We start from the raw sequence: 22,793 nt of genomic DNA, 5'->3' as shown, positions 1-22,793 counted from the left end.
GAACAAATAACTGCAATCTCTCACACGGACAAGATTGCAAAATCGGCACATTTTGGTCCTACGTTACTGAGATTCTTTTAAAAATCTGGGTTTGTAAAATACTCATATTGGTATCAGCATATTACTCATATAGGCAACAGATTTTTCAAGCCAGAGGAGTGGCTGGAAAACATAATTCTAAGCTAATAATGGTTATAATAGTAATGTTGCTTTCTCTTGCTATTCTGTTCCATCTTTCCAGCTGCCCCCGATAAGCAGAAACCAGCACTAGAATTGCTAAGAGCTAGCCCTTGCAAAGCAACTGTTAATTGCTTTAAATACATAAAGCTAGCAAACTTGCATTGAAAACTTATGGTCAAGCCGCATGAAACTTCTTGGTAAAAAAAATATTTATTTTTTAGGAAGAGACTGAGGAAAGACAAGCTGCTTCTTTAAAGAGAAAGGTAATGAGTAGTGTGTCCCTCTGTCATTAAATTGTAGATGGAAACTAACCAAAGCTGGCTTTGTTCTGAAGTTCGACTTGTAGTGTATACTATGTATAGGAGGGACTCCTACAGTTTCTCATATGTGGTGTGGGGACCTCAAAAGACAGCAACTCTCTAATTTGATAGTGCTGGCTACAGTCTGTGCTCCTAACACTCACATATGTGTAGAGGAGAAACTTTCATGTCTGAGTGATGTTTTAGTAGGATTTGCTCAGTTCAGCTTATTGGGGCAGAATGTGTGTTTTTGTCTTTTTTTCTCCCTGCTGATTAGGGGAGGTCCTCAAATTCTGGCACTAATTTGCTGCACTGCACAAAATACGTGATGATACAGGATCCATCCAGGTAACGAGTTCATTTTGGGAGGAGACTAGCATTGACACTCAAGCACCATTTGTTGAACGTGGGTGGAACTAGATGAGGCTTCATCTCTTTACAAAGGATGTACTTAAATTATTAATGCACTTTAAAAAGCTAAGCAGGACTGTGAGTTAACTCGATATGATATTAAGATGACTCATCTGTGTCTTAAAACATTGCATACAGGTCACAGCAGGACACCGAAGAACTGGTAGAGGTTCAAAGAGGACAACAAGCATGATCAAAGACTTGGAGTACGGCCACCACAAGGTAGGGTCTGACACTTTAGCCTGCCTAAGGGATAGGTACCAATTGTTTGCTGTCTCATCACGTGCAAGAACCTCATTAGTCAAATCTAACTAATTGGAGCCACATTCCCAGTGAACAAACGGGGGCGGCTTTCCATGCCCTGGCCAAGGGATGGCACAACTGCTGGGTAAAGGATGTTGTGGATGCGAGTTTCAGCTCAAGAGAGGAGAAATAATTAACAGAGAACTCTGTTGAAGGTTTCTAAGTAGATGGGTCACATCATGCTGAGAACATCCCTAAGTTTTAAAAGTCTTTGGAGGTTCTGATGGTATTCTGGGCAGCATGGGCTAAAAGAAAGCTTTGGTGTGAGCCACTGAAGTTGTATTTTATGAGGCCTCTTGTCCTTAATTCTTGCTTTAGATGGACCTGTCCTTTAGCATCCTCCAGCTTAGGGCCTATGGAGGGCTGCTATGGGCTTCCTCAGAAAAGGAGGCATGTTGTTAGGCTACAAAGGAGTCTGCTAGAAAACACACGGGGCTTGCAAATCCTAAAGAAAGCCTGAAAGCCACTTGCTCTGCTGCTGTTCTGTTGCGCTTGTTCTTGGAGACAGTCGGTGCTTCTTAACAAGGTGCCGACATAACACGTGGCTCTGTCAGCGTTTGACAGCAGGTGATAACGCACAAGTCCACCATAGAGCAATTTAAAAACAATCTTTTAATGCAACTGAAATGTCAGTGATTATGCCAGCGTTGAGGAAGGCAGGAGGAAATAAGTGCTCTCTATGTCACCAGCAGAAAGCATGGATAAGGGGCAGGAACAGGTTCATGGAGCAAGTTTGTGCCATGACGATTGGAAATAACTCTTGATTTGACTGCTTGCTACATGCCAAAATCCTGGGCTCTTTTTAGCAGAAATTTATTTGCCTTCAGCCCCATGCTGACCAATACAAGTGAGCCCGCTAATAAACTTGTTGCTGTTCTCCACCGTCTGCCTGACTTTCTAAAAATACCTGAAAAGATTATGAGAAAGCTGTGAACCTCTCTAGAAAGAATCTGAGTGCCTCTGCAGTGTGTGAGGTTTTGCCAAATCTCTAGAAGCTGATATTAAATCTCTGGCTACATGTTATGGACTCTCTGGATAATGGGGCTTTAACTCGATGCCTGAGCTAGAAGCTTGGATATCATTCCAGTGTTTCCTGTGAGTTGTAGGAGCTCTGTTTCTGTTGGAAGAAGACCAAAACGAGAGGAAAGGAAGGCTTATTTTTTTGACGGGTAGTTCCACTAAAAACTGGCTTTCTTCCTGCTCTGGCGCAGCAGCATTCGCAGTACTGGCAATGTAAGTCAGCTGTGTGGACACATCTGTGTCCACATCTGGACAAGAAATGACTAAATGAACTTAATGCTGTTTGTTTGTCCTGTGAGATATGTCGTATCCCATAGTCTTCCCCAAAATGGGGCGTAATGCCTGACGTTGTGATGTTTGCTCTTCAAAAGACATTGCTGGGGGAATGGGAGCTGGGATGACAAGGTACGAGGAAGAAATCTGAGTTATGGATCATGCTGCAACCTCCATTACCTCTCGTGAATGAGGTGGTTTTAAGCCAGTTGAAAGTTAACCCTGCTAAAAAAAAAAATGCATGTGAGAGAGGGATTTTTGACCCTGATACATCTTTGCCAGCACCCTCATTATTGTTATGAAAGATTTCCAGGTAGGGGCAGCCAAAAATGTGTCTTGAAAGAAGGAAGATCACAGGCTGGCTTGGCTAGTAAGGAGATGATTCTTTATTTGAAGCCCACATCTAAAAAGAAAGGAAAAAATGCTTGTGAACATACCTGATTATAACTTAACTGCTGGAACAAATAACTAGTTTGTTTACGCACTCCTAGAAAACAAAGAACAGGCAGCATAGACCTGTCATGGCAAGTCGCATCCAGGAGGATTGATGTAATTCTGTGACAGCTCTTGTGTGCCAGAGAGGGGTGGTGGAGGTGATGCACCTTTTGGTGCTGCCGTGTGAGGCACCTCCGCGACCAGTGAAGCTCAAAGGAGGGGATGCTGCTTCAGAAGCCGCGCTTGGTGAAGGTGCAGTCAGCCTGGAAATGTCTTCACATGGGCTTTGCAGGAGAACACTTGCGAAGGCAGCAGCTACAAGCGAGGGCTTGGGTGGTGGGACAGAAAGCACGCGGTGAAATACAGCAGCTGAGGCCAGCAGGAGGGTGGGAACATGCAAGGCGGGTTTAGAATCAAAATTATTGATGGAAATCAAAGCACCGCTCTGAGGTAAATGAGCTCAGTAGAGGAGGAGAGCTGGTGTAGTAAATGTTAGAGCGACCTAGTGATTCCTGTTGCTAGTTAAATGAGATGGCGAGCCAGCCTGCCCTGAGCAGATGATGCTCAGCTGTGCATCCAGCATCTATCACCCTTTTGACCCTTATTATTGATAAATAATACATTTTTTTTTGCAAGCTTGTAATGTATCAAGGAACACCTTCATCTCATGAAGGGTCCTTTAAGGAGACAGATTCAGATGGGGTATCAGCATCCATTGATGAAAAATCACTGACTATCCTGCTGAACACGGATTTTTTTTATTTAGAACCCGTGCTTTTGAACATATTCAGTGGGGAACTTCCACCTTGCGTGTCGCACAGTAACGAGGAGTGGAACAAAGGGGAAACCTCTAAACGTTACGTATCTCTGTCGGGGTTGTTTGACCTGCACGTATCTATTTCAGAAAACTGAGACACGACGCCTTTGACCCTTGTGGTCAAAAAGCCGCGGGGAACGTCCGTTCTGAAGTGCCGACTCCTGGGGCTCAACCGTTGTCACAGCGCCCACTTCCAACCCATTTCTTTACCCCTTGTGACGAACAATAGGACAAAGCCCCCACCCCCGTGGGTGGGAGCGGTGGCTGGGTGGGGGGGGCACCGCGCGCCCACGTGGAGCGGCCGCGCCTGCGCAGTGCGGCGGCCTCCGCTGTGCCCGAGCGCACGTACCGCGCCGCCCGCCCCGCCCTCCGCTCCCCGCGCGGGACGGAGGAGGGGGCGTGGCCTGCGCGCCTATAAAAGCCGGCGCCGGGGCCGGCCGCGCGCGCTCGGTCACGCCCCTCGGCAGCTCGCGGGCGCCCGTGCCCGGCGCCGCCGTCCGCCGCCGCGCTCCCTCAGGCGCCGCCCCCTGCCCTCAGGTTCCCTCAGGTGAGCCCCGGCGGCCCCCGCGTCCCACCGGTGGCGGCGGGGAGGACGGGGCGGGGCTGGGCGGGTGCGGGGGGACCGTCGGGGTCCGGCGGCCGCTCCGTGAGGAGGCGGGTGTGAGGGCGATACGTGGCAGCGCTCCGCCGCCCGCCCACCTTCCTGGCGAACGCGGGGGGGGGGTAGCGGGGGCGGTGCCCCGGGCCGTTACGTAACGGGAGCCGGCAGCCTCCGGACGGGGGCGGGAGGGCAGGGCCGTGGCGGCCCGCCCGGCTCCCCGGGGCTGGCAGACTAAACAGTGCCGCTTCCGCCTCCCCGGGGCCGCGGGAGCGCTCCCCCGCCCCACCCCGCTCTGCACGGCGTTTAAACGTGGCCGCGGGCAGCTCGGAACCCCCTTCCCCGAGCCTCGGCACCCGCCCGCCCGGCTTTCCGCCGCCCGTGGGATCCCACGCGTGGCAGCCGGCTCCGGCACCGCTCCCGTGGTGGGTGCGTTCCGTGCAGCTGCTGTTCGTGCTGCCTGCGGGGCTGCGGAGCGCTCGGGCATCCAAGCGATTTCGTGCTCGGTTGAGTGAGAAGTTTCTTTGCATAAGCACCGAAATTAATTGACTTCATTAATGTTTATAAATATGGAAAGGGGGAGTGTCAGGAGGATGGAGCCAGGCTCTTCTCGGTGACAACCAGTGATGGGACAAGGGGCAATGGGTGCAAACTGGAACACAGAAGGTTCCACTTAAACATGAGAAGAAACTTCTTCCCAGTGAGGGTGCCAGAGCCTGGCCCAGGCTGCCCAGGGAGGCTGTGGAGTCTCCTTCTCTGTAGACATTCCAACCCGCCTGGACACCTTCCTGTGTAACCTCATCTGGGTGTTCCTGCTCCGGCGGGGGGATTGCACTGGATGAGCTTTCGAGGTCCCTTCCAATCCCTGACATTCTGTGTGAAAGTTGTCACACACCGTGTTTGTAACCGCGGGTGCTGTGTGTAGTGGTTGCATCGTGAGGAATAAAGCTTATCTTGGTTTCTCTCTCCCTCTGCTGCTCTGGGTTGGATTCAGCCAGTTGCATTATGTGAAATTTGGCATCTAACTTTGCAGTAGCTTTACCCTCGAGCAGGTATCTTGATAGGATCTAAGTTGATTACAAGGAAAAACTCCAGTATGGAGTCTTGAGGATGCTGTTGAATGAAGAGAAAATAAAAATGTCGTATGTGCTTGGAGTAAATCTTGTAGTTTACCTGAAAAGCTGGATGCTCTTAGAGGAAAGATACTTCAGGGTTACAGAGAGAAGATATCAAAAGGATTGCCCACCATTCAGTTTCACACTTTTTTCTGCAGAATTCAGTAAAAGGAGTTGCAGAGGTGCTGAGTACTTAAGTGTTTACCTGCTTCAGATACTTAAAGATTGGGTGTTCAAGGCTTTAGTAAGTGAAGGAATCTACAACAAGGAGATAAATATTAAATGCAGCTTCTTATGCCATAGATTATTCAGCTAAGCATGCAAGTAGGGGACATGGGGTTGGAAGTGAAGGTAATGGCTTCCCAGTTTGTTCAGGAAGCGGAGGCCTGCTTTTGGATAAGAGGCGTTCTCTGTCTTGTTGTTCTGCACACATTACTGCTTGTGGATTGTTGTCGGATACATTTGAATGTCTTGAACCACACTACAAAGCATTTGATTTGACCCAGAGTGCTCTGCACTGCTTCTTAATTATGTGCTGACAGAACTAGGACTGATTTTTTTCTTTTTTTCCTCTTCCTCCTGGGACTCAAAGTAACAGGAATGTGGCTCAGTCTTGCTATGCTAAGAGTATTAATTCTGCCATTTGAGCAGTGATTGTGGCACAGGTAGGCACATCTGTTAATTCATTTAGAGGCTGAAGAAGCAGTGCCATTTCATGATCTGCTGTCCAAACCAGTTCCTGATCTGTGCTCCTCACAGGGGCTGGAACCTCTGATAAACCAATCAGAAATGAATGTATTGGGGGAGAAGTCACTAGCTCACCTCTCAGCAGAAGCCAGCTGATGTGGATTAGTTCGTTTTGCTAATTGAGTGTGTAGCCCTGCACATGGCAGGTCATTAGGGGTGCAGCTGAGGTGGTGGTGTGGAGACAAGCTGCTGCAGAAATTGCTGTGGAGCACCAGAGTTAACATATGCGTGAAGAGCTACACATTGAGCCAGAAGGGAAAGCGGCTCTCTGACCTTGTAGAGATTTAAACCTTCTTGCATAATGAATGGTTTTGAAATCTAGCATTTAAAGCTATGATTTTGAGGCACGCACATAGATGAGAAGACACCCGCTGCAGTTTGAAAAACATAAATTATAGATAATGAGTAATGCTATGGAAGGAGTGAGGATTCATAGAGGCTTATGGGAGGAGAACTCTACCTCCATATTGAGGCTGATAGAGATAAGGATGCTTTTTTTTTTTTAAGAAAGTGATCCAAAATAATTCCACTTGTTGGGGAAAACAAACAAACACCAATACAACAAAGAAACAAACAAAACCTAAACCAGCCTTACTCGATAAATCGTGTCTGTTTAACCAAGGAAAGAGTGAAAATAAAGTCTGTGCTGAAACAGTGTCTTTGCTGCCACTTGTGCTGCATTCTTGCAGTAATTTCAGAGTGACTTGCTGCCCAGGTTTTCTTCTACTGCAGAACCACTTGCGGGGCTACAACTTCAGCCTAAAAGAGCTCTTATCTGTTGCTGTTTTTTAGCTGTTGATCATCGGGATTGTCCTGCTCTCTTTATAATCACTCTTAATATCTGAAAACATTCTGTATATCTCTATAGATACTCTGCTAATCCTTGAGCAGAAGGATAAATAGAAGGATAACCTCCTGCTTGTTGTGTCTAATAAGATAAGTGTTCTGCTCAGTGGCTGGGCTGCTTTGTCTTGGCTTAGAAAGTTAAAACAAGTGGGCTGTGTCTGTTCAGTCTTACTCTGGAAGAAACCGAGGAAAACCTTGCTGCAGTTCCTTGGGTATAAATCTGTGTGCAAACAGCCTTGTTCTATAGTCAGACTCACGAGTAGTCTTCAAGTTGGCAATAATGATATTTAAAACATGTCACCTACATTACTCTAAAATTGATTCTCATCTCTCATTAGAGATTACTTGTATATGTAAAAGTTTACTTATTGTCATTTAAAAGAAGTCTTAAACATGCCGTTTTCTTTTGTTAGCAGCAATTCCAGATAATTTTTCTTCTCTCACTGCTTGGATCTTAATTTTAAAACAGCCTTTAAAGTTAACTTCTTTAGCAAGTTCTTTAGCAAGAACTGGGTTCTAATGTTTCTGTTCTGAGACACTTAAACAATGATGACAGATAAGTGATCTTGGTACTTGGTCTGGGAAAGTTCTTTCATTTTGAGTAATATTTGCAGTTGCATTGTGTCACGAGACTAGAACTTGAACCCTGTTTACAGGGACAGGAGAGTGCTGTGAGCAGCTATCTTTTTGGTGCTGTCCTCTTCCCCCTCTAAAGTCGGCTCAGTTTAAGTGTTATTTTTCTTTTCCCGCACATAGTGAGTTACAGTAAGGATTGTGAGGGTGGACCAGTATTTAAATAAAAAGTCGAGGATCTTGGTGATACGGTTTTGACTCTTGGCCTTGCAGTAGACTTAATTTAGAGTAGGTCACATATTTCTTACTTAACTCCGAAGTAGCTTTTTAAAATGTAAGTTAGAGCTGTACTAAAATAATTTCATATCAAAGTACGCCTGCAATTTCCATTTTCTATCTGTATTTTCTATCTTGTTTTCTGGATCCTGGTAAGCACCTGGGAGCTTGGAATTGGCAGTGAGAAGAGTTGTGTAATAAGTACCTTTGGTTAAATGCTTCAGTCACAGGTTAACGTGACCTTGATTGTCGTGAGGTTGTATCACTCCCCACAGTTTGTCTTCCCTTTTCCTTCTGCTTGCATGAATGCTATGTGCACGTCCACTCTTGTATGACACTTGCAGGCCTGTTTCTACTTGCAGAGCAGAGCTCAAGTCTTTAAAAGTCCCACACAACGTACCTGTTGAAATGGCATTTGTTGTGTATCCCTGCTGTTCAGGGAATCCTCTCCTACGTTTGGCAATGTTATTCATGTAATTACTGCTTTGTTTTACTTGTATCTATGCGTTTGTTTGTTCTTTGCTGTTTTTTCCATTTTTTCCTTTTTTTTCTTTGCTCCGCCTCATTTTACTGTTTCAAAGCTTAGCAAATGCACTTCTGACGGAAAGTCAAGAAGCTCCTGTGTTAAAGCTGTCAGCTGGACTCCCACTTTTTATGTGGGCAGTGGATTCCTTCCTCTCCAAGATTCTCAGCTGTGTCTGCCTGAAGAGTCAGACTGACGGGAATAACGGAGAGAGGATTTTTGTCTTGTTTTACTTCGTGTCACTGACAGGAAGAAATCAAGCCTACTTATTTGGCAGCTGGTGCATCTAAGAGATTTCCAGCATCTCTCTTAACTGAGCTTTATTTTCTTTGAGTTGGGAACCTGTAGCTGATCCTTCTGCAGTAGTTTGGAAAGCTGTGCTACTTAGCAACTGCTGTTAGGGCAGGGAAAGCTTGGCTGGCCGCTGCCATGGGCTCTGCTTCCAACTTTCTGAATTCCGTCTGGGAGGAAAGTCATCTTGGGTGGCTGAAAGCTATTATGGGAGTCAGAGTCCTCGCAAGTGACATAAAAGCTGGAGGCTGCACAAGGAAAAAAAATGAAGTTGGAAGTGACCTCTGGGTGTTGTCTAGCCTGACCTCCTGTTTGAAGCTGGGTGAGCTTGGAGGTCGGGTTAGGCTGTGCATGGGCTTGTCCTTTCAGTTTTGAAATTCTTCCAAGAATGGGAAGTACAGATTCTCTGGACAACCTCTTCTAGTGCCAAACTGCTGTCACCGTGTCTTTCTCTTTGTACCTACTTAGAATTTCCCTTGTTGCAATTAGTGACTGTGCCCACTCACTCGTTCTGGTGTGTGCCTGCGAAGGTGTGAGGAGGGAGTAGGGTTGCAACTGCATTTGGAGTCTGCTCAGTGGTGGAGCAGCCTGTAAAGGCAGGTGGAGAAGAGGAAAAATTTTGCAATGCACACTACTCAAACAGGCTTTGAGGCGTCATTCTATCCTGCGAGGTGGAATGCTGTCACCAAGAGCCGTAGGTGAAGGGGAGGCATAGTTTTCATCACCTTTTGGGTGTTGTTTTGTTTGTGTTTTAGAAAAGTTTTGTATTGATTAATGGTAAAAAAGTAAACTTTCTGAAGTTTTCCTTCTGTGTCACTGAGTACAGTAAACAAATAGCTTAGTGAATTCTAAGTACTGATAATGTTGGTAAATATTTATAATGTAGTAGAACTGTTTGTGCTTTGTAATTGATTCACAGATGTATTAGCTTGAGTACTGAATGAGCAGGAGGCATTTGGCTTTTTTTTTTGCAGAGCAAAATATTAATTGAGGAGCAATAGGCATGCAGGTATATGTCAGTGTCCTTGAGCATGTGGATACAGCTTAAGTAAAGAGTGAAATTTGCCAGCATGAAAACCTGCTTCCGGGTTTCATCCATTAATTTACAGCAATTCCTCAGTTGGAGCTCTTATTTAATGAGACTGACATCAGTCACAGAAGAGGGAGATACTGTTCTATAGATGTTGCCACAGTCTCTGGTTTGTGCTGAAAACTAGGTAAGTGTTATAAACTGGCTGGAGGGTTGTATGTTTGTTCATTATGTTTATGGCTGGAGTTTCACAAATGGATTAAACCTGTGCTGCTACCAGAAACAATTTGGCCTTCCTTTGCTGTCTTTGGCTGCCAGTTCCTGCCTCCAAATTGCCCTCTTGTACTGGCATGGATGTTCCATGGCTGTATAGCGAACTATATCAGAACCAAACCAGGGCGAAATGAAAATTTGGGGGGAACTTCTTGGGGTTAGTAATATTTGAAATAGTCTGATTTAGCTTGTTACCTGGCTGCCTGTGGAGGGGACAAGCAAGCAAGGAGGAGGTGAGGAACGCTGCCAGAGAGAGCAGGCCTGGTTTAGAGCATTGGGAAGGCTGACGTGCCAGACTTGACCCAGGGAAAAGCAACACTCCGGCTTCCCTCTCCACGTTTTTGCTTTAAAGCTTTACTCTCTGCTGGTGAATGTGTCAGAATGTTTCAGCCCTTCAGTTGTGGTCACGTGGATTTCAGATGATTTACAAGAGTTGGAGGTGGTGCTGCTTTTCTAGGCTCGTACTGCAGTTTCCTGTTGTTGCTCTTAGTGCCAGTGAAATTGCGCTTGCCCTGCCCAAGAAGCACTCAGTCCTCAGAGTCAGTAAATGTAAATCCCCGTACTGCTCTTTCTGGAGTGCCAGAGATGGGAAGGAAAGGAGGGGCCTGACCCTTCAGGTGTGCGATGTGGGGAGAGATCCTGCACTCTGGAGTTAATACCTCCACTTCTGGCTGGAATGATCTTGCTTTGGGTGTGACTTCTGCACTTTTCTGATTTTGTTTGCACGTTGTGCGAATGGTGCACCTGCTTGGTTTTATGTTGTTTGCTACCAGTACTGTCAACTCGATCAAAAGCATATCTCTTTCTTCCCTAAGTAGGCACAGTCGCTTTGTAGCTGGACTTGCTTTACGATTTTTTTTTCTTCTTCGTTAGTTGTCATGCTGTTGGAAGAGCTGTAAAACAGTTTCTGTTAGTACATGCAGTAGTTTTAATTTTTCTGAGCAGATACAATACGCTAGAGTTTAAGCTTTTATGTTTAGAAAAAAAGTAATGAATTCCAAGACAGCATAATTACTTTTAAAGTATGCAGTAGCGAGGAAATCCTAGGCTGTTAAAAGGATTCAGGATGTTGAAAGGCTGAGAGCTTGGCAGCTGCTTGTGGGAGAAAGCGCTGCCTGTGAGCCTGCTATGACCTTATCCAGGGACTAAGAACCAGCCGACACAGGAGCCTTTTGTATCAGGTATGAAGGCTGGCTTCACCGTGGTGGCAGCCGGCGAGTAGGAACGTACAAATAACTTACTCTGTGGACTGGGTGTGTAGCGTTTTCATTTAGACTTGTTCCACTGGCATCTTTCTGACTGATCAAATGAAACTTTTTTTTTCACTGGGTGGATTCAGCTGATCATATGTATTTTAACTTGGTATTAAGGGGTTTTTTTTCAGTGTTGGATCTTGGGTCTTTTGGTGCTTTTTGTGAAGCATCTCTAGCTGCAGTGTGTCTTAGATGTCAGAAAGATGAATAGTGTTTGTGAAGACCCTGTCTCCAAGCTATTCTTTCTTACCACACAAGACGAAAGTATAAGAAAGTCTGCAGAAGGCCATTAATCCTCTGTGAGAGCTGCTCAAGCTTATGTAGATTCTGCTACCTCAAGAACTAGTGGCAGCCCAAGAGAATAAACTTGTTTGCATACTTTATGTTTCTTTTGTAGGTACGTGGTGAGGTGACAGCTGTCAAACTATGGCTTTCAACAAGATTTGGTGTACTGTAGCACTTGGACTTCTGCTGCCTTTTTCTTGTGCCCATACAGACTTCTTCACGTCCATTGGTGAGACATGCTTTGGTGTATATGCTGCATAACTGAAAGAATTTCTTAACAGCTCTCAAAACTGATTCTGCAATGATGTGTTAATGGCATCCAAGCCTTTAATTGGTACAGAACTCAGTTCACTTACTAGTTCTCATGACCTTATTGGCTTCTTCCTTTTGGGAGAAACATGCTTTGAGTTAAGTCAGTCCAGTTAACCTAATGACCCCGGCTAAGCTTTATATGCATTATTGGTTTTAAACAAAATTTTGGTGTGGACTGTTACACATATGTAGAAGTAAGCGAAACAGCTGTTACAGGTACAGCATGACACCAGAATGTCAGTGTACTCTGTCTTGGGTTCTGATGGCCTGTGACACAGCTGAAGATGTGGACTGTATCACTTTGTGATGAACTGGTTCAGCTCCCTGCTTGCAGGAGATGAAGCAATTACTAATTAATAACAGAGTCTGTTAGGGGACCCATTGAAGTCATGCAAGTAACCTTAAAGAAAAATTCTGGATTAATATTGTATATCAAACGTGAAGGCTTTGTATACTTCTGTAGCTTTGTCTTTATTTGGTCTATATTATGTGTGGTTGGATGGAAGATTGCTCCATTGTAACCTACTTCCTTTTCCAAATGAATCCTAAATTAGTTCTAATAATAAGTATGTGATATTACATTAATTTCCATGGCAACAAGCTTGGTCCAACATGAGATTTTTTCCTCAAAAAAAAAAAAAGGCAAGAAGCCTTACTCAAATACTCCTTCAGATTTATTTAAGCAAATGCAGAAGGACTTAGGAGAAGAAAGTAGAAGAGAGGAAGAATGCCTTTAATTCTCAGTTCTCAGTTTTTTTGTTTCTCCTTGTGTAACCAACTCATTTGTTTTCTAGGTCATATGACAGACTTAATACATACAGAAAAAGATCTGGTGGTGTCACTGAAAGATTACATCAAGGCAGAAGAAAGCAAGCTGGAACAGATCAAAAAGTAAGCAGCTTGTTTCATAATGCTAATAGTTAATAATTTGAGTCCACCCTTATGTAAAAAAAATGCTTCCTAAGGCTGATTAAATTTGTGGAATTTTTCCTCTGAGGCAAAGCTTAAACTAGCAGTTTTGCCGGGTTTTTGTCTTAAGTCATTATCTCTGAGCCATTGGTTTGTTTTGTTAAGCTTTCTGACGATGAAATCTAATCAACCCACTTTCTGTATGATACCTTCACTGTAGGACTCCTGCTTTCATGTAATTCCAGAGGGGATGTAGTTCTCGGAGTGGCAATCTGCTTAGTGAAAACTAAAACCCAAGAAGTCTCCAGATGAGTGTTACACGGAGCATTGCAGTGATACACTAGGTGTAAAAGTGCTAGAAAGTGTTGGTGTGGCCATATTGCTCATGAGTGCCTTGCCAATGAATAGCAGTAACCTACTACAAGAGCAGAGTATTTCTATGTGCTATATTTGGATTTGAAAGTAAAATAGAGTAACTTAAAACTTCTTTACTGTTTTTAAAAATAACGCTTTGTTAGGGCCACAAAGATGATTAAGGGAGTGGAGCATCTCCCTTATGAGGAAAGGCTGAGGGAACTGGGTCTCTTTAGCTTGGAGAAGAGGAGAGTGAGGGGTGACCTCATCAATGTTTATAAATATAAAAAGGGTGGGTGTCACGAGGATGGAGCCAGGCTCTTCTCGGTGACAACCAACAGTAAGACAAGGGGTAATGGGTTCAAGCTGGAACACAAGAGGTTCCACTTAAATTTGAGAAGAAACTTCTTCTCAGTGAGGGTGACGGAACACTGGAACAGGCTGCCCAGGGGGGTTGTGGATTCTCCTTCTCTGGAGACATTCAAAACCCGCCTGGACGCCTTCCTGTGTAACCTCACCTAGGTGTTCCTGCTCTGGCAGGGGGATTGGACTAGATGATCTTTCGAGGTCCCTTCCAATCCCTAACATTCTGTGATTCTGTGAAGAGACCTGACTGTTGCCATTACTATGTTGCTCAGCTCTATAGGTGTGAGGACCAGAGCCCAATATGTCAGATTTTATCACAGCTAGAAATAAAAATTTTGTATCACTGACCAGGATGGTTTCCTGGCCTTCAAAAATGTGTATAAATCTGTCGTGAGGATGTTTAAACAGTTCTAGATAGATGCATGGCTTTTATTTTAGCCTTTGTGTATTAAATTCTACCATCCAGGAAGAAAGGTACTTCTGTCAGACTATTTTTTAGTGCTTAAAATACAGAGTCGGAGTTGCATACAGGTTTGGAATGTTGTAAGTATATTCTTTACAGCTACAAATTAAGATGGGAACATGCCAAACGGACATCCAAAAAGGTATAAATACAGCTTGTCATATCAGCATTGCAGCTCTGTTTTTATTGTATTAGAGGTGCTCACTGTCAGATTAGAAAAATTAAAATGACTTGCAGAGAGATAGAAGAACCTAGAAAAAACGCCAGCATCGTTTGAGTTTGGGCTCTGTACTTTGGCTGAAGGATATTGGTGGCTTGTGTTGAAGCTGGTAGTTCGCTGAAATGCGGAGGATGGCTCGCACCTGTTGGGTGGCTCGTGGTGGAGGCTTTTATGAGACAGAAACTACTCGAAAGAAATCCTGGCCTTGTCATTGTGGCTCACGGTTGCAGTTGACTTTCAGCTGCTCGTTAGGTTTGATGGTCATGTATGATGGATTTAACCATGCGCAATGTGAACGCACCGTTCGTTGAAAGTGGTTTCTTCAGTCTTTGGCCTGCAAGAAGCTGGAGTCAGCCCGCGGCAGCACTTTGAGCGCACCTTTTTGGAGGGAGCACCTTCACTTGCGTTGCTGCTGGCAAGATCCTGACAGGGGTTGTCAGAGTGTAGGGAAACAACTGAAGACAGTGTGAGAAGGGTGAGTGTCAACAGTGGCACCTTTGACAGCTGTAAACATCTACCTGTCTCAAGTAAAGCAGAAAAATCAATTCAGGCATACCAAATTCTGGAACAAGCTGAATGCTGGCTCGTGTAGAGAGTTCCCTCCGGGCTACAGATTTTTGTATTTGCTTTATATTGGTGTTGAGGTTTGGTATCCTCTCTGGGATGTGGCTTTTTTAACATTAATTTATCCTGTTTTCAGAGTGTTGTTCCATGCCTTCATGTTCTAGAGTGGAGTTGTGAATGACTTAAGTCCCTGGCAGAATTAGAGAGGTTTGTGGAGTCAGAACTGTAGCACCAGAAAGTTGATCTGAGCTCCTCATTTGGGAGCGTGAGAACTACATGTTTCTTAATCCAGGCTTACAGTATGGAAAGCAGCTTTGTGGTGGGAGGCAAGGGGCTTAGCGTAGATTTAAGAGTGTGTGGCTGAACGTAAAATAATTTCAGACAAGCATTGAACTACCTTATTGTAAATTTCAGGAAAAAAAGAGTCTTTAAAAAATAAAAGATCAAAAGTATGGGTAAAGCTTTGTTTTTGATTAGTCCTGCATGAAAACTCATAATGGAACTGCTGGCATACGGCATTGGGTATTTGTAGGAAGGAGTTCACTCAGCAGTGTTCCAACAAAGACCACTACAGCAACATAAGATTTAGGCTGCAGCTGAGGAAGAAGATTTTTTTTTAAAAAAAGAAAAAAAAAGGGAAAGAAAAAAGCGCCTTTTGTTCCTCCTAGGAGACCTTTACATATAGATAATATAAAAGCTTGCAATTTGTGTTGTGTTTTTTATCAGCAAAGACTGTTGAGTAGCTTGAAATCGTTTTTATAGTGCACTGGCAGACTTTTACAAGAGACATTAAGGAATGTATATGTTCACTACAGGTGGGCAGAGAAGTTGGATCAGCTGACAGATACTGCTACAAAAGACCCAGAGGGGTTTTTGGGACACCCAGTAAATGCATTCAAGTTGATGAAACGGCTTAACACAGAGTGGGGTGAACTGGAAAACCTGGTTCTGAAGGACATGTCAGATGGTAAGTGTGCCTGCAGTAAGAATAACGATCGCATTATAATTGCATTTACTTGACTATGTCTTTCACATGTCATGCTTTGAATTATATTTGTAAGTCTGCTTTTGAGGTGCACTCAGAAAATAATCCTAGAAGACCTGCCATTTTGCTGTCAGTGTGCTGTTGTACAATTTGAGCTTTACAAAAATTTAGGAAAACTGTGATGTTTAAACTGAATAATCTCCTTGGATGTTTTACATTTTCAAGGAGTCAGGACTTATTTCATGTGTTCTCCCACTTCTTGCAAACCTAGTATTTTAGGACATTTCATTTCTAAGTAGGATGTCACCGTTGAACAGAAAAAAGGGAATATGAAACTCTTCTGAGTGCAAGACATGTGGGGCTATCTTTGAGTATTGTTAGTACTGTGGCTGCTGATATGGCCAGAATTGTTAAGGTGTGATGGTTCGAAACCTCCATGTTGGCAGAGGCTGAAAATTTGTGGAACTGATCTAAATGAGTGTAGTAAACACTTTGCTGCGTCTTTTCTTCAGCAAGAGTAGAAGCTCTTCAGCAACAGGACATAAAATAGTTGACTGTGAAAGACATTTGGCAGCAAGGAAACCAGGATGATTATATTTGACCTGTGAGAATCTGTCTCAACAACTAACTAATACCAGGTGTAGGTTTGTAGCAAGAAATGGTAAAATAGTGGAGCTTTCAAAAAAGACCCAGGGTTAGTCTCTGGTAAGGATTCAGCACGTTCAGCTTTCCTGTTGCTGCTGTGAGTGACTGAATATGCCAAGAGAAAAGGTGCTTCACCTGCTAGCCAGCAATCTGGACCAGTGCATCTTAAATCCTTCCAGAGTGTGGCAAAAATCTCAAAATTGGCCAGTTCATGATTTTTTTGGATGGTTTTGCAGCTGAGTGTTGCATAATACGTTTTGCCTGGTTTTGGCCGTGCTGCTCAGTTTTCTGCTGGTGGATATTAGATGAACTTTGCAAACATCCGTTGGCACTGTCCCTAGTTAACACTCTAAAGCTTGTTGTACTTCTGGGTCTTGGGACAAAAGAGCTCATTGAGTAGAAAAGTTTCTTTTCTGAAAATGCCAGAGTGGCTGTCAGTTTGTTCCAGCTGCGGTCCTCATGGTAGACTTTGCTGATGCCTTTCCTTTTGGTGGCTTTCTGGAGTTCTGTTTCCCTCACGGTGCAAACAGCCCACCAGCCTCTTGACTGTGCGGAAGCAGTTTCTTGAGTTTCTATATAAATACATTAATGCCCACATCCACAAAAAGCAGTGAGGTTCAGAGTGGCTGCTCAGTTGCCTGAGGTCTTGTCGAAAGCTGTTGGCAGTTAGACATCAGCATTTTTGTTTTTCATCTTTTTAGTGACCGGCCTTAATCTTTACACTGCTATTCTTAGCACTGTTTGGGTTTTTCCTCTTCTAAGTTATTTGTAAATTCCATGTTGCTAAATGAAAAACCTTTTGGAAGGCAGATTGAGTGGAACAGTTGCAAAAACTACCAGTATATTATCTGTAATGTTCTCCAAACGGGGGCGGTTTTTGTTGTATGTAACTTTTCTTGTCTTATCAGGTGTAAAAAAAAAAAAAAAAAAAATAGTTTCCACGTGAAACCGAATGGGTACTCCTGTCCTTTAGAAATGTTAGTTTTCTCTGGAGTTAGGGACTTGTTTTGTGTATAGAGTTTATAGAATTCCTGGGACAAAGAAGGTGAAGTGTTTTCCTGTCTTTTCCAGGCTTTATCTCCAACATGACGATCCAGCGGCAGTTTTTCCCAAACGATGAAGACCAGACTGGTGCAGCAAAAGCCCTCTTGCGGCTTCAAGACACGTATAATTTGGACACAGACACTCTCTCTCGAGGGAATCTTCCAGGTAAGAGTCATTTATGTTATTTTCAGAAGACACTGTGAACTTTTACTAAATGTCCTGATTACTCTGTTCTATCTTAACTACATAGTGTGAAGGTAACAATAGGAAAACATTTGAGCTAGCTAGGAATTAATGAAAAGTAGCATGATATGGATTGTAGAATATAGATTGACGTAGGTTTCAGTGTTAATTCTGCCACACCTCAAGAAGGAGGAAGCTCGGTGTATAAACTGCAAAACAAAAGACAGAGAGCACATACAGACTTGAGCTTATGTGTCACTACCTGAGGTAATCTTTAATAGGTTTATAAGCAGGAGAAGACATACTTCTTTCTTGTTAGCGCACACTTCCTCTGCTGAGCTTTCCTTGTTCCCTCTGTTTGAAAATAGTACTGTGCCAACTGGCAAAAAATCAACTCTGTACAATCCATCTGTGTTTTTGCAAGCACTCGTTGTGGTCAGATGCCTAATAAAATTAAGGGTAATTGGCTTTATATGTTATGATGTATAACCTTGCTTTTGGGTTTAGTTCAAGACTGTCTCAAAGACCTACAGATTCATTCTACTACAATAAGTAGTTTGTAATTGTTTTCTTAATACAGCACAAAAATACAAGACTAAGTGCTTTGGGTGGGCTGTAGTTTATTGCGTCTTTTGAAGCAATAAGCTGTCCAGACTGTGTGATAAAGTGTAATTGCAGAACCTACAAGTTCTAGAGTATAAAAGAGAATAGGTTTGTCGCTTCAGGGAGCTCGTCGCTGGTTTGTGCTCCTTGTCTTTCTTCCTAGGGAATTTCTGTTTGATCAGATTACGAAGTTTTGATTAGAATCTTAACTGCCATCATATCACTTATTCATTCTTTTTCACGCATTACAGGCTGTGCTGTTTCTTTATATTAACTATCAACCCTATTTGATGATTGCTGTCTTAGGCACCCTTTTAAGAGTTGCCTTTTCGTGTGTGGTGTTATGTTACTTCTAAATGCACCAGGCTATGGCTCTGCAACCTCTTACTCGTTCCAGAGGATTTCTCTGTCTGAGCGCACTCCACCACCGCACACTCGATTGCCTGATCTTTGTTTTATTTTAGAGTTTGCAGCTTCAGGTTCAGACAACTGACATCACTGACCATCACAGGATGGACCACAAGGTGCTGAATTAGTGAGCAGGAACAAAGTTGTTCTGTGGGATACTCCATTTCATGGACTATCTCTTCAGCTATTTAATCTCTTAAGGCGTGTCTTCAACAGAAGAATTCCCCTGTTTGAACACAGCTGTGACAGCTGCTATTAGAAGTTCAGGATGTATTAAGATGTAATCAGGAATGTTAAGTTTAGCTGTAAAACTGGCAGGTCCTGTTTCCTTCTTACAAGAGTAAATTTGGTTTTTCATTGGGCCTTAATTTACAGTGGCAAAAATAGGAATCTGTAATTTGCTTACTAGTGCTTTAATCTTTCAGAGGTCTCTTTAAATGTTTCTAAAAATGACTGACTTGAAAAATCTTGAGCAGCTGGGAATTTACTGACTGATGTTTTCTTTTTCTTCCCTTACTAAGTTGTTGCAAACAAGATGTGCTTCAGTAACTTTTTGAAAGTCATACGGCAATGCCTTTGAAAACAGATCTCTGAAACTTTCTATTTGGCCTTCCTATTGCTCTTGCCCAAAGTGTTTGGGGTTTTGAAGAAGGAAGGTTTATTTTATTTTCCACTGATGGTAAAGACATTTAGCTAGTAGCTGGTATTCTGGCAATGAAAAACTGCATCTACCTGCCTGTGTGTTCTGCCAAGGATTTACAGGCTTCAGATACTTAAACAGAGTCTTCAACAAATAGCCACCACAGAATAGAGATGTTGAAGTACAGAAATAACTGTTGTGAAGAATAAGAAATAACTGAATGTTACTCTGAAGACTGGTCTGGAATTCTGTGTAAATTCTGTTTTGGTTTGATTTGTTTTAAATTCAGGTGTGAAGCACAAATCCTTTTTAACAGCCGAAGATTGCTTTGAGCTGGGAAAGATTGCCTACACTGAAGCTGACTACTACCACACCGAGCTCTGGATGGAACAAGCTCTGAAACAGCTGGATGAGGGAGAAGTATCTTCTGCGGATAAAGTCTACATCCTGGACTACCTGAGCTACGCCGTGTATCAGCAGGGGGACCTGGCCAAAGCCATGGCGCTCACCAAACGCCTGCTGGAGCTGGGTATGTGACAGCTCTGCAGCCCAGCAGGGGCTGGCTCGGCGTTTAAGCAGGTGCTCACTGTGGATTTGCAGCGAGGAATGCGGGGTCGTGGTGTTCTGACTTGTCTGTGGGTTCCTGCTGATGCTACCATTAACTTCTTGATGTGTATGTAATTTTCAGTAAAATGAGACTTGTATTTCCATAAGTTATATTTTGCTACCACGTTTTTAGATGGACAGTTAGAGTCTCAACTACCACGTCAGAAAGCGTCGCAGTTAAGGGTTGCTCCTTCCTAGTGAAGTATTTTCTGCTTCCTGTCGCTGTTGCTTTCTAACCACTTACCTGTCTTAGTCATTACTGCCTGAAATTTGGTTCTCTTAACATATCTTACTTTCCTGTGTTGAGATTACTTCTCATTAGGCACAGGCAAGAACACAATTAATGAAATTGAAACTAAATGGGTGATACCAAAATCTCTGCAGATTATTTAAATGCAAATTAAGCATGCTTGAGATGAAAAACTTGGAAAAACGAGAAATACAGAATGCAATACAGGGAGCTAAGATTCTGTTTTATGAAATATGAAAAATGTTTATGCTTCTGTAAATATTCCACTGACTGTGTAAAGGATGCCTTGGGAAGTTCATAACTAAACCTACGACAGCAAAGCCTAGTGAGAACCACTTAGGAACTGAAGCTAATTCTGTAAGGTTAGTGATAGTTAAAAGCTTTGTCACCAGGAATCTTAATTCCCATCAGGGAAGTTTTTAGGTTTAAAGCCAGTCATGCTGGAATGGCCAAACCCTTTTTCTTAGCACTTGGACCCCTGTGCATAGCGAGGATCCTGGCCTTGCAGTGAGCGGTTTCTTGACCGTGAATAAGCTGAGCTTAGCTCTGGAAGCTCATCATGTATTTTCCTGCAGATGAGTAAGGATATGTGTGTGCTGCTGCCCAGCATCGCTTCCAGCTTAGCTTGGGGTTTTAACTATCCTGGGAATGCTCTCCGACCAGAGTAGATGTTTCAGATTTCTGTTTGAGAAGCAGTCATGTGCATCTGTTTTCTTTTTCTTTCTGTAAATAGCCTCTTCTGGATACTACTTTACAAGTTGGAAACTGGCCAGTGATAATTTGTCCGTTTCTTTGTCAATAGATCCTGAACATCAAAGAGCAAATGGGAACATGAAATATTTTGAATATATCATGGCTAAAGAAAAAGAAGCAAATAAGTCCAGCACGGATTCAGAAGACCAGATGGAGAAGGAAACTGAGGTTAAGAAAAAGGATTACCTGCCCGAGAGAAGGAAGTACGAAATGCTGTGCCGTGGGGAGGGTCTCAAAATGGTAAAGTGGAGTAGACTGTTTTCAAATGTATGAAACCAACTGTGACAAAACTATGTCAAGAATTTGTATGTGTTGTGAAAGCAAGGAAGTTTGTTACAGCAGTTGGCTGTGTGTGGAACTGAGGATTAGTGTGTTGGATTTCTTCCCCATTTCGTTCTGTCCAGCAGACAAAAAGTAATGCTGCCGCAGGCACTGCTGGCTGACTTGGATGCACTACGTAATTGTAGTTATTGAATAAGGACGTTGGAAGTCTAGATTTACACACAATTGAATGACTCTGTTTCTTTAAGTGATTAAGTTATTTTTATTGTAATAGGACTGTGTAAAGTGCTACTTGTTGCAGTGCTGCAGACTAACATTAATGTTCTCAGAACATCTGTTTCTTTAGAGATATTAACATCATATGGGAATTCTCTGATTATCTCTTGTTCCACCTTGCTTCCAGACTCCTCGGAGACAAAAAAGACTCTTCTGCCGCTACTACGACGGAAACAGGAATCCTAGATACATCCTGGGCCCTGTCAAACAGGAAGATGAGTGGGACAAACCTCGAATTGTTCGCTTCCTTGACATCATCTCCGATGAAGAGATCGAAACTGTGAAAGAGCTAGCAAAGCCAAGGGTAAATGCCTTACGCTTCTTTGTCTTCTGGAATCTTGAATTTCGTGTGCAGTTTTCTGTATGAATGCATGTGATTCTGTCTCCTCTTGAGTGCAGATGTGTGTGCAGTGCACTCACGTTGCTTTTCTCACCTTGTAGCTCTTGGTGATGCACTCTTTGAAGGAGACAGTGGGGAAGCTGGAAATTCTGTGTAATTAAGAGAGCCAGGTAGCAGCAGTGCAGGACTGTCAGACTCCTCTGTCATCTGGTTTTTGTTTGGTTTTCTAGTTTTTGGTTTTTTCTTTTTTAAGTCTGTATTTGCCAAAGTTGTGACATGGAGAGGAGTGCCAGCCATTCCTCTGGTCCTGGAATTATTGTATAGACAAAAATGAATGGTTGATTTCTCCACTAAGTATAAAACTGATTTCTGCCTCTCAGGCTTTGAAGTTACCTGCAGATGAAAGAGCTTTAACAAGGCACTACTTTATTTGTTTGTAGTCTAAACAGCTTTTTGTCTAGAGAGAGCTGAGCAAATGGAGATAGGGGGATAAACGCATTAAGTATAGGACAAACTCTGAGCTTGGTCTGCAGCAAAATAAACTGGCAGTGGGTCATGCATGGGCACGTGGAGGACAAGGCTGTCCTTGGCCATGGCACTGAGTACTAGGAAGCCTGAAGGTGGTTTTAAAGCTCCCTAAAGGCTGATGTGTTGTATTTTTGAGGTAACATTCTGAACTGTAGGCAAGTACAAGCGATTTTCTTCTCTGTAAAGCATCTCCTCCTGCTCTCCTGTCAGGCAGCCTTACTGCAGGTCTGAAAATCAGAGCCCTTGTTGTTTGTTTGTGGATAATTAAGCCCCTTTGCTGCTGCAAAAGCTCTGGCATTATGTCTGTGGAGTATGACTGAATCACTTCTTTATGGAGTAGAAATAAGTCTCAGCTCTGAAAATAAAAACCTGTGAAAGTGGTGGTTATAACTTCTCCACTTGCTGAGATAATTGGTTTATTATAAAACATCGGCTTGTGCTTAAGACTCGGAGTTTCATAGTTCATTAACGTGGAAGCATCTCCGTGCGATTAATGTTCCACGTATCTCCTGTG

At 43.4% G+C, this 22,793-nt stretch overlaps 1 protein-coding gene across 4 annotated transcripts in view; it reads left to right on the top strand.

The window, feature by feature from the left end:
- Positions 1 to 4,195: 4,195 nt before the first annotated feature.
- The window catches only part of P4HA1 (prolyl 4-hydroxylase subunit alpha 1), a 35,572-nt gene continuing 16,974 nt past the window's right edge, over positions 4,196 to 22,793 (top strand). For all 4 annotated transcript variants that reach the window (XM_065638643.1, XM_065638644.1, XM_065638645.1 and 1 more), the window contains exons 1-8: positions 4,196 to 4,285; positions 11,661 to 11,777; positions 12,655 to 12,751; positions 15,552 to 15,703; positions 17,438 to 17,575; positions 19,534 to 19,773; positions 20,903 to 21,093; positions 21,539 to 21,715. In XM_065638643.1, the coding sequence (XP_065494715.1) occupies positions 11,690 to 11,777; positions 12,655 to 12,751; positions 15,552 to 15,703; positions 17,438 to 17,575; positions 19,534 to 19,773; positions 20,903 to 21,093; positions 21,539 to 21,715 (1,083 nt within the window). In that variant the 5' untranslated portion in view covers positions 4,196 to 4,285; positions 11,661 to 11,689. The remainder of the gene's footprint in view (positions 4,286 to 11,660; positions 11,778 to 12,654; positions 12,752 to 15,551; positions 15,704 to 17,437; positions 17,576 to 19,533; positions 19,774 to 20,902; positions 21,094 to 21,538; positions 21,716 to 22,793) is intronic.

Source organism: Caloenas nicobarica, chromosome 7 (genome assembly GCF_036013445.1).
Source record: "Caloenas nicobarica isolate bCalNic1 chromosome 7, bCalNic1.hap1, whole genome shotgun sequence".
Classification (NCBI taxonomy): domain Eukaryota; kingdom Metazoa; phylum Chordata; class Aves; order Columbiformes; family Columbidae; genus Caloenas; species Caloenas nicobarica.
The sequence above is the reverse complement of the archived record's forward strand: the minus strand, read 5'-3'. Positions and strand labels throughout refer to the sequence as shown.